General features: G+C 45.1%; 1 protein-coding gene across 4 annotated transcripts in view; it reads right to left on the reverse strand.

The window, feature by feature from the left end:
* Positions 1-12,454, reverse strand: part of ODAD2 (outer dynein arm docking complex subunit 2) — a 367,969-nt gene extending 355,515 nt beyond the window's left edge. The window contains exons 1-2 of one of the 4 annotated variants that reach the window (XM_063922013.1): positions 12,242-12,451; positions 6,704-6,955 (exon numbers count right to left, since the gene is read on the reverse strand). In XM_063922013.1, coding sequence (XP_063778083.1) covers positions 6,704-6,927 — 224 coding nt within the window. In that variant the 5' untranslated portion in view covers positions 6,928-6,955; positions 12,242-12,451. Of the gene's footprint in view, positions 1-6,703; positions 6,956-8,472; positions 8,614-8,849; positions 8,913-12,241 lie in introns of those variants that run through there. The other 3 variants (XM_063922015.1, XM_063922014.1, XM_063922016.1) reach the window with 3 other exon arrangements.
* Between the last annotated feature and the right edge of the window lie 424 nt (positions 12,455-12,878).

Consider the following 12,878-nt stretch of genomic DNA (forward strand, 5'->3'; position numbering starts at 1 on the left):
GGATTCCATCTTGAATTTTTGGGTTGAGAGATACGGGTTGAGAGCCTTCAGATTCAGAATGGGCCGAAACTAACCATCCGGCTTGTCCACGAGAAAAAGACTTGAGTAAAAACCCCGACCCCTCTGATGAGAGGGAACCGGAATGATTACTCCATTTCGTAAGAGGGTTGTGATTGCCTGAAGAAGAGCTTGACGTCTGGAGGGATCGTCTGGGAGAGGCGTTATGAATAGTCGGGTTGGGACTGTCTCTTCGAAATCCAACATATATCCTCTGGATATGACCCCCATTACCCACCGATCCGGTTTCGATAGGAGCCACACTTTCCTGAACTGAAGTAACCGGGCCCCAACCTTCATCGATCCCTCCAGGAGACCTGAGGCGTCATGCCTCAGGTTTGTCGGCAGGCTTACTGGCCGGTCTGCGAATAGCCTGGGATCCTCTTCCTCTGAAAGACCCCCGTCTTGGAAATCTGGAGGAAGCATGAAAGGATTGGAAACTACCTCTGCCCTGTGTACGAAAGGACCGAAACCTTGTAGGTTTTGGTTTGTGAGGTGCAGATGGAAGGAAAGGGCTCTTTCCTCCAGTAGTATCTGAAATAATCTTCTTTAACTCTGATCCAAAAAGAAACTCACCTTCAAAAGGCACTGCCGTCAATGTTTGCTTTGAGTCAGAATCAGCATTCCAAACTCTAAGCCACAAAGAGCGTCTTGCGGATACTGTCAAGGCTGAAACCCGGGACTGTAGCGCAACCGAATCCAACAAGGCTTCACCCACATAAGTGAGCGCCTCCGAAATCTGTTCCGCTAATTGAATGGCTTCCGACGGATCGTCCGACTGCATTCCAGATAGCACCTGTGCAAGCCATTCATCCACGGCCTTAAGTACCCAGGCACTCGCCAGCACTGGACGGAGGGAAACACCTGATAAAGAAAACATAGATTTTAGTAATGCTTCTATCTTCCTATCGGTAGTGTCTTTTAAGGTCACAGACTGTACCGACGGAATAACCGTAGCTTTTGCCAGATGTGAAATAGGAGCGTCTACCTTTGGGGCCGTCTCCCACAATTTTGTATCTTCCTCCGTAAAAGGATATAGAAATTTTAACTTTTTAGGCGCCTGAAAACGAGAATCCGGTTTAAGCCAGGATTCTTTTAAAATATCCGCAAAGTGAGAATAAGAAGGGAAGGCAGTAACCTGTCTCTTCTGTCGTTTGAAAAAGGGGGACGGAGTTTCCTCCACCGCCGCGTCCTGAATATTAAGAGTCTGACGAATGGCTTCTATTAACAATCTAACACCTGAACTAGTAGAAGGTTCCTCATCTTCCCAAGCCGAAACTTCATCCCATTCAGGATCTACCTCCCCCTCCTCCAAAGGAGATGACAGAGAGTCCGCCTCCTCTCCTGGAAACGCTATAGCGGGTAACGGCTGCGATCGCTTAGTAGCAGTCGAACTGCTGGCAGCATTTACAAACTTATTTAAGGACTGAGTTAAATCAGTGAGACACTTGCCCATATTTTGGGCCCATAAAGGCTCCACCTGAGTCCGATCAGATTCAGTCTCTCTAGACTGACGCAAATCTGAAATGGCATCCACCATGTTCTTAACCCATGGGGGCATCGGCTGATCTGTGGAACCTCCCTGCTGATCTGTCACTGATGCACCAGAGCATGAAGTACATAGGGTACCTGCGTCAGTACTACCTTTAGCTAGCTTTGAGCCACACTGAGAGCAGGAAAAATAAACTACTGAGGCCGTTTTGCCCTTTGTAGGTTTGTCCGGTTTACGAGTCATTTTTCTTATTCTGAAATTGTGTACTAAAGAAAAGTATCAAAATTCTGACTAGTGATCTGTGTCCCAATAGTGCTGACTGTAATCCCCCCCTTGGATTAGCCCCCTCTATACTTGCGGTTTGTAAATAATTTCTCCCCCTGGAAGGCTCCTTGCTCTGCACAGCGTCCCCCTGCTTCAGCTAGGGAAGATGGCGTCAGGCAAAGTGGCGCGCGCGCGGGCAGAGCAGGGCGGGAAGCCGTCCCTGCGCTCCCGCTGTCACCACGCGTCAGACCGAAAGTTCGGGCCGCCGCGCGTCGCTAAGCACAGCGGCTGTCGCGGCGGCTTCTATGTCCGGGATCTCCGTCCGTCCCCACAACCCCTCAGACACTCTCACTGCGGTTGTAGGGGACAGGTCTCCGGTACAGCTCCAGCTGGCTGGCTGGCGGGCATGCGCCGGGGGGGGATTGGGGTTGTAGGTAAAAATAATAAATAAAATAAGAAAAGAAGTTAGGGACAGCCCAATACTGTCAGTGACAGATTGTGGCTGTCCAGTACCTTGATCTGCCGCTTTTTAGTGAATAAAAAGGCCCCAGTGACCAAGGTATGGTGGCCCTTTTCGACAGCATCCTTGCTCCATTTATACCTGTCACCTGTAAACAGGGACTAGGTATCTTGTAAATAGTAAATAAAATAATAAAAGAAAAGAAAAAATCTAGGAGAAATAAAAACTGTGTCTGTACTCCACAGGCACAAAACTAAAACTGAGTGATGGCTGAGCAGGAAGGAGATGGGAGGGGTTAGAGGGGGGAGGAGTCAGCTTTAGATAGATTATGTGCCAAACTCCACTACCACACACCTCTAACCCACAAGTAACGGCGCAGCGTCCCCCAGATGGATGACAGAGGAAGAAGCACACTGCAGGACAGTTTTCTATGTCAGGACCACCACCATAACAGTACCTTATGGAGCACTGTGCCAGCCACGACACCTGGGCGTATGACATCATGCGGCCGGGAAGTACAGCACTGCCCAAAGTATTCTCAGGATGCTTCAAGCAGCTGTACAAGCTGTAGAGTGCATATCTGGAGCATCAACAGGACGGCACTGCAGCAGTGATACTCACCGTTCCTGGCCCCCTGCTAGACAGATACAGGGACCGTTGGGCAGTGACAGTGCCACCCACAGAGGCCTACATGCATAAGCATATCTATAATGGGTGCTAGGTGTGCAGTGCACACGGGCCCCTGAGGGTACCCTGCACCCATATGATTATACTTATCTCTCCGGAGTTCCACGGCGGTGGCCAGTATGGTGGCCAATCCCCGGATCGGCGGGATCCCGGGATTTAGGGCCAAAAATGGCCGGGATTCAATCCCGGGGATTGAGGGATCAGCGTTGAGCGTCCACAGGACGCTCAGACCCTGCCCGGCTTCCTCCTTCCAGGTCACTCTGCGCCGTCAGCCGCTGCTGGGAGCCGCCAGCAGCGGTCAGAGTGTGTTCCCCACCCGTGCGCCCCTGGTATATGGTGAGTTATATGTGCGGGGCATGTGGGGCGGCCACCTAGCTAAAAGCCAATCCCGGATATCCCGGGAATCCCGGGATTGGCCATTTTTCAATCCTGATACCCAGGATTGAAAAAATGGCCCGGGATTGGCTTCCCTAGTGGCCAGTACTGCATACATAAATCACTGGGGAAATGGCCGCTGCGCCCATTTTTCCAGTGATTTGTGCATGTGGAATAGAGAAGTCCCCGAGAACAAGGCGTGGGCATAAAGCCAGAGTATACTCACTGCCATAGAGGATAGGGCAAGCACAGAGCCTGCACTCGGGCCCTCTCCGCTCTTAAAATGCCCCTGCCTTCACTCATTGCTATGGCATCGCTATGACAGGTCCTTTATATATATAGCGCTAAGAAGACTGCAAAAAATGCAGATAACGTTAAACCGTTTGAAACCTTTTTAACTACACAGAGCCCTATATCTGATTCTAGGACGTTAAACTGAAGTAAAACATAGTGCAACTCTTGAGGTATTTCAGCCTTTCTAGTTTTCTAGTTTGCTGACTTGTGTTCCTAAAGCTGGTAACATGCATATATGTGGGTGAGCACCTGGGATCCAGTGATCATCAAGCAGTATGGTTTAGTATAAAGACAGGATCCAACTCCTGTCACACAAAAACAAAGGTGTTGGATTTTAGAAATGCTGATTTTGCAAAAATGGGGAGATGTTTAAGTGATTCATTGGCGGACTGGTGGAACTTGGAAGGAGTGCAGGAGAGGTGGGAAAAACTGAAAAGTGCAATACTAAGTGCTACTGATCTTTGTATCAAAAGGGTTAGGAAAAGCACCAGGAAAAGGAAGCCAGTGTTGTTCACAAAAGAAGTATCAACTAGTGTGAAAGCAAAAAAGATGGCTTTTAGGAAATACAAACAGACTCAAAATAATAATGACAAAGAGGTGTATCTTGACAGACGGAAGGATGCTAAGAAAGCGATCAGACGTGCAAAGGCAGAAGCTGAGGAAAAAATGGCCCAGTCAGTAGATAAAGGGGGCAAAACTTTTTTTAAGTATATAAGTGAAAGGAGAAAATCAAATGGAGGAATACTAAGACTTAAGACAGAGAGTGAGCATTTGGTGGAGGGTGACAAGGCAATAGCAGATCACCTAAATAATTATTTTTGCTCAGTATTTACTACAGAAGAAGGGATGGGGCCACAGTTAAGTTGCAAGGACATTCATAAAAATAAGGTAGTTGAAAGTACATTTACAGAGGAGAAGGTCCTAACAGAACTTTCACAACTAAAAGTGGATAAATCAATGGGACCAGATGGGATACACCCAAGGATACTCAAAGAGCTAAAAGATGTGCTGGTTACACCGTTAACAAAATTATTTAACCAGTCACTAAATACAGGTGCTATTCCAGAGGACTGGAAAAGACCAAATGTAGTTCCACTGCACAAAAGTGGAAGCAAGGAAGAAGCAAGTAACTACAGACCAGTAAGCCTTACATCAGTAGTGGGGAAAGTAATGGAAAAACTATTAAAAGAAAGAGTTGTGGAATATCTTAAATCAAACCACTTACAGGATCCAAAACAGCATATATTTACTGGCGGTAGATCATGCCAAACAAATCTTATTGACTTTTTTGACTCTGTGACAAAAATAATAGATCAAGGGGGAGCTGTAGATGTAGCATATCTAGACTTTAGTAAGGCATTTGACACTGTCCCACATCGCAGACTGCTAAATAAACTTGAAAGCGTGGGGGTGGATTATAAAACAGTTAAATGGATAAGAACCTGGTTGCAGGATAGGAAACAGACAGTTGTAGTTAATGGAGTGCAATCTATGGAGGGAAATGTTACCAGTGGAGTACCCCAGGGATTTGTACTTGGTCCAGTTCTCTTTAATATCTTTGTTGGTGACATTGCAGATGGTATTGAAGGGAAGATATGCCTTTTTGCAGATGATACAAAGATATACAACAGGGTAGACACACCGGGAGGGGTAAAACAAATGATTGATGACCTAGGTAGGCTTGAGAAATGGTCAAGAACGTGGCAACTACAGTTTAATGCTAAAAAATGCAAAATCATGCACTTGGGTCTCAAAAACCCAAAGGCTAAATATAGTATCAAGGGTACTATAATGGAAACTACTGAGGAGGAAAGGGATTTAGGAGTCAGTATTTCAAGTGACTTGAAGGCAGGAAAGCAATGCAACAAAGCAATGAGAAAGGCAAGTCAGATGCTTGGTTGCATAGGGAGAGGAATCAGTAGCAGGAAAAAAGAAGTGATAATGCCACTGTATAGGTCATTGGTGCGGCCCCATCTGGAATACTGTGTCCAGTTCTGGAGACCATATCTCCAGAAGGATATAAATACATTAGAGAGTGTACAAAGAAGGGCAACTAAAATGGTGCATGGCCTACATCACAAAACGTACCCGGAAAGGCTAAAAGATCTTAACATGTATAGTTTGGAGGAGAGAAGGTAAAGGGGGGACATGATAGAAACTTTTAAATATATCAAGGGTCTTAACAAAGTTCAGGAGGGAAACATTCTTCAAAGGAAGAGAAATATTAGAACTCGAGGACATACACTGAAACTGGAGGGAGGTTCAGGGGAAATTTAAGGAAAAATTACTTCACAGAAAGGGTAGTGGATAAGTGGAATAGTCTCCCATCAGAGGTGGTAGAGGCTAAGACTGTAGAGCAATTTAAACATGCTTGGGATAGGCATATGAATATCCTTACAAAGAATTAAGGTTCAAAAAGGGTTGAGATTACCTAAAGGATAAAAAAAAAAGGGGCAGACTAGATGGGCCAAGTGGTTCTTATCTGCCGTCAAATTCTATGTTTCTATGTTTATGCACCTCAACGTGCGACAGGGTTCAAAACAAAACCAGGTTGGCTTTGTGCCTTTCAACTTATTGCCGCTTTAAAAAAAAAATGGGCACACTCACCGGAATGTCGCCAATGCCTGCCATGTTGCAGATTATTACTTTTCCCCCATGAAGTTAGTTTTGCAAAGGGTGGGTCCAAAATCCTATATACAGTGTACAGAGGACCGTGTTTCCTGCACAGTAAAAGGGGAGGTACAAAGAAAATACCTTCTAAAGTATTCCATGCAAAAATCCGATGTCTGATGCTTTTAGTTATCTGCGAGTCTAATACCAGAGGCTCAGGAAATGATTATGCAAAATGACACTTTATTTTTTTTATATGTGATTATTAAAAATAATAAGTGAGGTCAACTTAGGATCAACTAACCACAGTAAGCGCTGCCAGAGGTATCTAACTCACACGACAGGAAAGGGTTAAGTTGGACAGAATGGCACAGACATTTCAGCTGAGAATAAAAGCCAGTCATTTAGGCTTGTTAGTGTGCTTTTTAAGTATCACTACTAGTTTTTTCTTGGTCCAGCCTCACCTAATATCATAACCAGACCCAAATGCCGATGGCTCCAAATTGGTTTTCCATTCCAGAGGTTCTCTGAAGACAAACTCTGCCTCTTCTGGATGCCGGGAGCTGAAAGTCTCCACATACTTTATGATGTCGTTTAGCAGAGCTTCATTCAGAGGTGTGATTTCCAGCTTGCCAGTTCCATAACCAGCGCTTGTCCACTGAGCCGCTCTCGTCAGTGCCACGCCCATTGGAGCAGCTGCTTTACAGGGATGTCACCTTTTAAAAGAAGTGTAAAGGCAGAGTAAAACAAACGGCCAAGTTATATGCAAGATAAACTAATATAATTAGCAGGTTTCAACTGCTGGAAAATAGGTATAACGTTTGGACACTGTTTACATGCTAGCAAAGCTACCTAAAATTGAAAGCATAATGTAATTAGCAATAGGCTTACCATACTATCTCTTTAAACCGGGACAATATATGAATTACACAGGTTCTGTGGCTGGCTGACTTCAAGCCTAAATTTGAATTGGTTTTAATCAGCCACACAACCTGTTTAATTCATGTGTGTTCTGGTTTAAAGGGAGAGCGCGGTAAGCCTAATTATAAAGCAATCAAGTTATTTTTTTTCCTATGGATACTACAAAGACAGAGATATAAACAAAGACAGAGTATAGGCTTGATGGTATAGATTTGTTTTATTCTGCTTATGGTTTTTTGTTTATTATTTATTATTTATCTTGTTTTATTTCTTTTGATAATTATTGTTATTTCAGGCACCCTTGTTCGGTGCGCTAGGCCATGTTTGGCCTTATAGTTGGGGGGTTAATTGAGCTAGATTGGGGAGAAATTTGAAAATGTTTTAGGAACGTGTTGATATTTACCTTCAGACTTCAGAAAAACTGTTTTTGTGGGTTGTTATTGAGATAGCCTTATGTCTGCCGGTTATGCTTAAACTTATGTGTATATGGTGTGGCGGGACTATGTAAATTGTGTATGTTATATAATGTCACCCGGATCTCCCGGTATACACTGAAATGTCTGTAATTCTTCCATTTTTTGTTGAATAAAAATACTCTATTAAAAAAAATAAAAACAAAGACAGAGTGATAAAGACATGAAAATATAGAGATACGCCATGAGAATGTAGCATACTTGCTTACCTGACCCTCTCCATGAGGGAGAAAATGCTCTGTTCCTGCACTTTCCTGGTAATGTATGATTGCCGTCACCTGTGGTGAAACACCTTTCTTATCAATTAACTAGCTCTCCACAGGTGATGGCAATCATACATTACCAGGAAAGTCCAGGAACAGAGCATTTTCTCCCTCATGGAGAGAGTCAGGTAGGCAAGTATAGAATGTAGTCTACTTGTAGGTTTTTGGAGAAAGTATACTGTAGCAAAATGAACACTAATGTTACAGATCAAAACAAGGTGAACAGGCCCAGCAACAGGGGGTGAGTTTCTAAGGGTACATCTGTCCTGGGGGGCAATCTGTATTTGGAGGGGGGAAATAGCACCGCCTCTGCAACGGCCTTGTGAATAGAACTTCTTGCCAGTGCCTGTCAATCAAATAACTTTTCCCCTGAGTGGAGTTACAGAGTGCTCACACAACTGTGCGCTGCCCAGTTCAATAAATGTTGCAGACAATGCTGGCGCTATTGTCAGCGGGCTGGTCCTCCTCCCCCTCCTGTGGTTTGCCCTGAATGAGACAGCTGCACAAAAAGGAACAGCAGAGCCAGAGGATGGACCCATGCGGTCATCCTCATTCTTATCACTATCGGAGCTGCACCTGTCTGCTGAGGTCCCTGGCAGCTGAGTAGGAGGAGGATAAGGAGGAGTAGGAAGCTGCTGCTCGCCTTCTAGGGGTGTCTGGCTGTCTCCCTATCCTCCCTGCCTTTAGTACACTAATCCTCTCCCTCTCCTCCCAGACGATTACAATCCCCCACCCCCCATGCATGGATCACTATATACCTACTGAGGCAGGATGGGGGAAGTTGGGAGGTGGTCGTGGAAGGGGGGGAACAAAAACATTAGTGTACGAAGACAAGGAAGGTTGCAGCTAGGGCTAAAACAGCTACTGCTAAACACCCCCCCCCCCCCCCTTCCCCGTGCTTAACCCCAACCCTTACCCCGTGCACAAACTGTAACTGGCAGCCCAATACTTACCTTCGGGATGTCGGTGGTCTGTGTTCCAGTGCCGGGAATCCGAGTTGTGTCAAGATGCTGGTATTTCTAACCACATCCCCTCTGTAGTTTAGGGAGAGCTTTTCTGTACTGTATTATTTTCATTCTACCTGTTAAGCGCCTTGAGTCATATTGGAGAAAGAGCGCTATATAATAATAATAATAATAATAATATTAATAATATTATTATTAATGTGTGCATTCAATCTTAAAACAGGCCCCAATGGCCGGGCTGGCCATCTGGCACTTCTGGCACATGCCAGAAGGGCTAATGGTCAGGTGAGCCGAATTGGTCACTCAGAGAGCTGGGAAGGCCGCGCACAGTGCAGCCTCCGGCTCTCTGGTTCCATCGTCTCCATGTAAATGGGGGCGTGCCGCGAGTCTACGCCCCTGGAATCGTGGCGCGCCCCCGCCCCCAGCAACCGTTGCCATGGTAATGGGGGCGTGCGACGAGTCCACACCCCCATGACTTGCGGCACGCCCCCATATGTCATGCGACATTCCCCCCCCCCCCCCCCGTGACACGCGCTCGTTCACGATTGCCAGGGCCGAATTAAGGCCCCAGTCCGTCCCTGGGCCCCATCTATATCAAACAGGTTCCTACCTATGTGGCCAAACTGGACCATTTTCTCAATGCTGCGCAATGCGCGGTGTGTGGCCTGCTTCAATTATTTTTTTTAAATGTTTTACTTTAGTGAAAGGAAACTGCCTTGAGGCGGGTATGGGTTGTTGGATAGACACAACTTAAGTCGACAGTCATTAGGTCGACCATGGAAGGTCGACATGCATTAGGTCAACAGGGACAATAGGTTGACATGGTCATTAGGTTGACATGTAGGTCGACAGGTCAAAAGGTCGACATGGGTTTTTATTACTGTTTTTGGCGTCGTTTTCTTCGTAAAGTGACAGGGAACCCCAATTGGTGCACCATGTCCCCTCGCAAGGTGCCTGTTCCATTCGTAGTTCATGTGGATAGTTAAGTATGAAAAAATCCAAAAAATGAACAAAAATGTGAAAAACGCATGTCGATATTTTGACCTGTCGACCTAGTACACGTCGACCTAATGTATGTCGACCTAACCACCATATCCCCTTGAGGCTCAGCATAAACGATGTTCCTCTAAGTCCCTTTAGACTGGCTACCTGCTGAAATTATTTAAGTAGCAACTGGATTGAACATCTAAATGGATAACAAAATATGTATTCCAGGTATATTTAATATAAGTAATTAAACTGTTGAAGTTTGTTTGTTTTGAGATAAAGAAGATGTTGATGATTCGCTTTAGCGCTGGGGTGGGCGAGTCCTTAAAAGCGTAGCTGGCGCTCAGTAACTTCTAGGAACACACCTGGGTTTAGCACTTACTGTGTATCAACACCACTGTATTATACTGTATTACTGTATATTATGTCATCACACATCTCTCCTGTCCATATTTGTATTTCAGAAGGTAGACACAGAAGAAAGATCTTTATACAACCTTCTGCAAAACATCTCCACTAGCAGAGACGTCAATCCCTGTTTTACTAGGCCAGCCATTACACCTGGACACATATGAACTACATATGTTGCATGTCTGCATTGCCATTAGATCACAATGATGCTGCTATACATGCTATACAGCTATGCAACATGTTTATTTCATACATGTCCAGTTTAGCATGGCTGACCGGCAGCCCTTTCTTTCATGCCTCAGTTCTCTTAATAGCAAAAAGTGTCAACTGTATATAATATAGAGCTCCTGCTTTTCCCACGTACTGTACAACTGCAAAACCATGACTTGCGGCACGCCCCCATATGTCATGCGACCCCCCCCCCCCCGTGACACGCGCTCGTTCACGATTGCCAGGGCCGAATTAAGGCCCCAGTCCGTCCCTGGGCCCCATCTATATCAAACAGGTTCCTACCTATGTGGCCAAACTGGACCATTTTCTCAATGCTGCGCAATGCGCGGTGTGTGGCCTGCTTCAATTATTTTTTTTAAATGTTTTACTTTAGTGAAAGGAAACTGCCTTGAGGCGGGTATGGGTTGTTGGATAGACACAACTTAAGTCGACAGTCATTAGGTCGACCATGGAAGGTCGACATGCATTAGGTCAACAGGGACAATAGGTTGACATGGTCATTAGGTTGACATGTAGGTCGACAGGTCAAAAGGTCGACATGGGTTTTTATTACTGTTTTTGGCGTCGTTTTCTTCGTAAAGTGACAGGGAACCCCAATTGGTGCACCATGTCCCCTCGCAAGGTGCCTGTTCCATTCGTAGTTCATGTGGATAGTTAAGTATGAAAAAATCCAAAAAATGAACAAAAATGTGAAAAACGCATGTCGATATTTTGACCTGTCGACCTAGTACACGTCGACCTAATGTATGTCGACCTAACCACCATATCCCCTTGAGGCTCAGCATAAACGATGTTCCTCTAAGTCCCTTTAGACTGGCTACCTGCTGAAATTATTTAAGTAGCAACTGGATTGAACATCTAAATGGATAACAAAATATGTATTCCAGGTATATTTAATATAAGTAATTAAACTGTTGAAGTTTGTTTGTTTTGAGATAAAGAAGATGTTGATGATTCGCTTTAGCGCTGGGGTGGGCGAGTCCTTAAAAGCGTAGCTGGCGCTCAGTAACTTCTAGGAACACACCTGGGTTTAGCACTTACTGTGTATCAACACCACTGTATTATACTGTATTACTGTATATTATGTCATCACACATCTCTCCTGTCCATATTTGTATTTCAGAAGGTAGACACAGAAGAAAGATCTTTATACAACCTTCTGCAAAACATCTCCACTAGCAGAGACGTCAATCCCTGTTTTACTAGGCCAGCCATTACACCTGGACACATATGAACTACATATGTTGCATGTCTGCATTGCCATTAGATCACAATGATGCTGCTATACATGCTATACAGCTATGCAACATGTTTATTTCATACATGTCCAGTTTAGCATGGCTGACCGGCAGCCCTTTCTTTCATGCCTCAGTTCTCTTAATAGCAAAAAGTGTCAACTGTATATAATATAGAGCTCCTGCTTTTCCCACGTACTGTACAACTGCAAAACCGTAGCCTGAGTTAGCAATAACTAACTCATTGGATTCTGCAATTGGAAAGTAAGTTGGAAAAGCAGGAACAAAGTTACATACAGTAATACTGTATATCCCACTCTGAAAGTGGATTAGCCTGGCTGGCTTGTCTTCAAGATCTAGATTCTGGAATATAAATATGCACACATAAGTGATGCACACTACAGTACATCTTCATTCATGTCACAGACCGGATAATAAACATAAACGTTCATGTATTATATATACAACGCAGCTTCTGTACACGCACAGTATACGCATAATATTTATTACACATACCACAGTCCGGGGAGCACACGACGAGACAGTACCGGGGTCACACACCGAGCAGTGCTCTCGCCTCACACACCGAGATACCGCCGCTTGTTACCCGTTACCACGGAGACAGGGCCGCGCCTGCGCACTGCGTGTTTCCCGTTGCCTGGCTATGGGAGTAAACAGCTAGGAGCTGAGCTACGGTCGTGGCTGTCAATACAGAAACAGCAGCAGCTCAGGCAAACCTCCCAACATGACCCTCTCCAGGAGGGACACAATGCTCTGCTCCTGGGCTTCCCTCTTAATTTCTGATTGCCATCACCTGTGTTGAACAGGTGAATGGATAAGAAAGGTGTTACACTACAGGTGCTGGCAATCAGAAATTAAGAGGTAAGTCCAGGAGCAGAGCATTCTGTCCCTCCTGGAGAGGGTCATGTTGGGAGGTATGCCTCAGGGCATGCTGGGATCTCTAGTTCTGCAACAACTGAAGAGCTAAAATTAGCTCCTGCTTGCTGAAAGGATTAACATTTACTATTGTTGCATACCCTCCAACTGTACCTTTTCTTATGGTCTGTAACGATTTTTGACTCTCCAAATTTACATTGAAAGTACTGCATAAGAAAGTGGGCGTGGCCACACAGCCCTTTTCCCTGTGGCCAGG

Source organism: Pseudophryne corroboree, chromosome 5 (genome assembly GCF_028390025.1).
Source record: "Pseudophryne corroboree isolate aPseCor3 chromosome 5, aPseCor3.hap2, whole genome shotgun sequence".
Taxonomy (NCBI): domain Eukaryota; kingdom Metazoa; phylum Chordata; class Amphibia; order Anura; family Myobatrachidae; genus Pseudophryne; species Pseudophryne corroboree.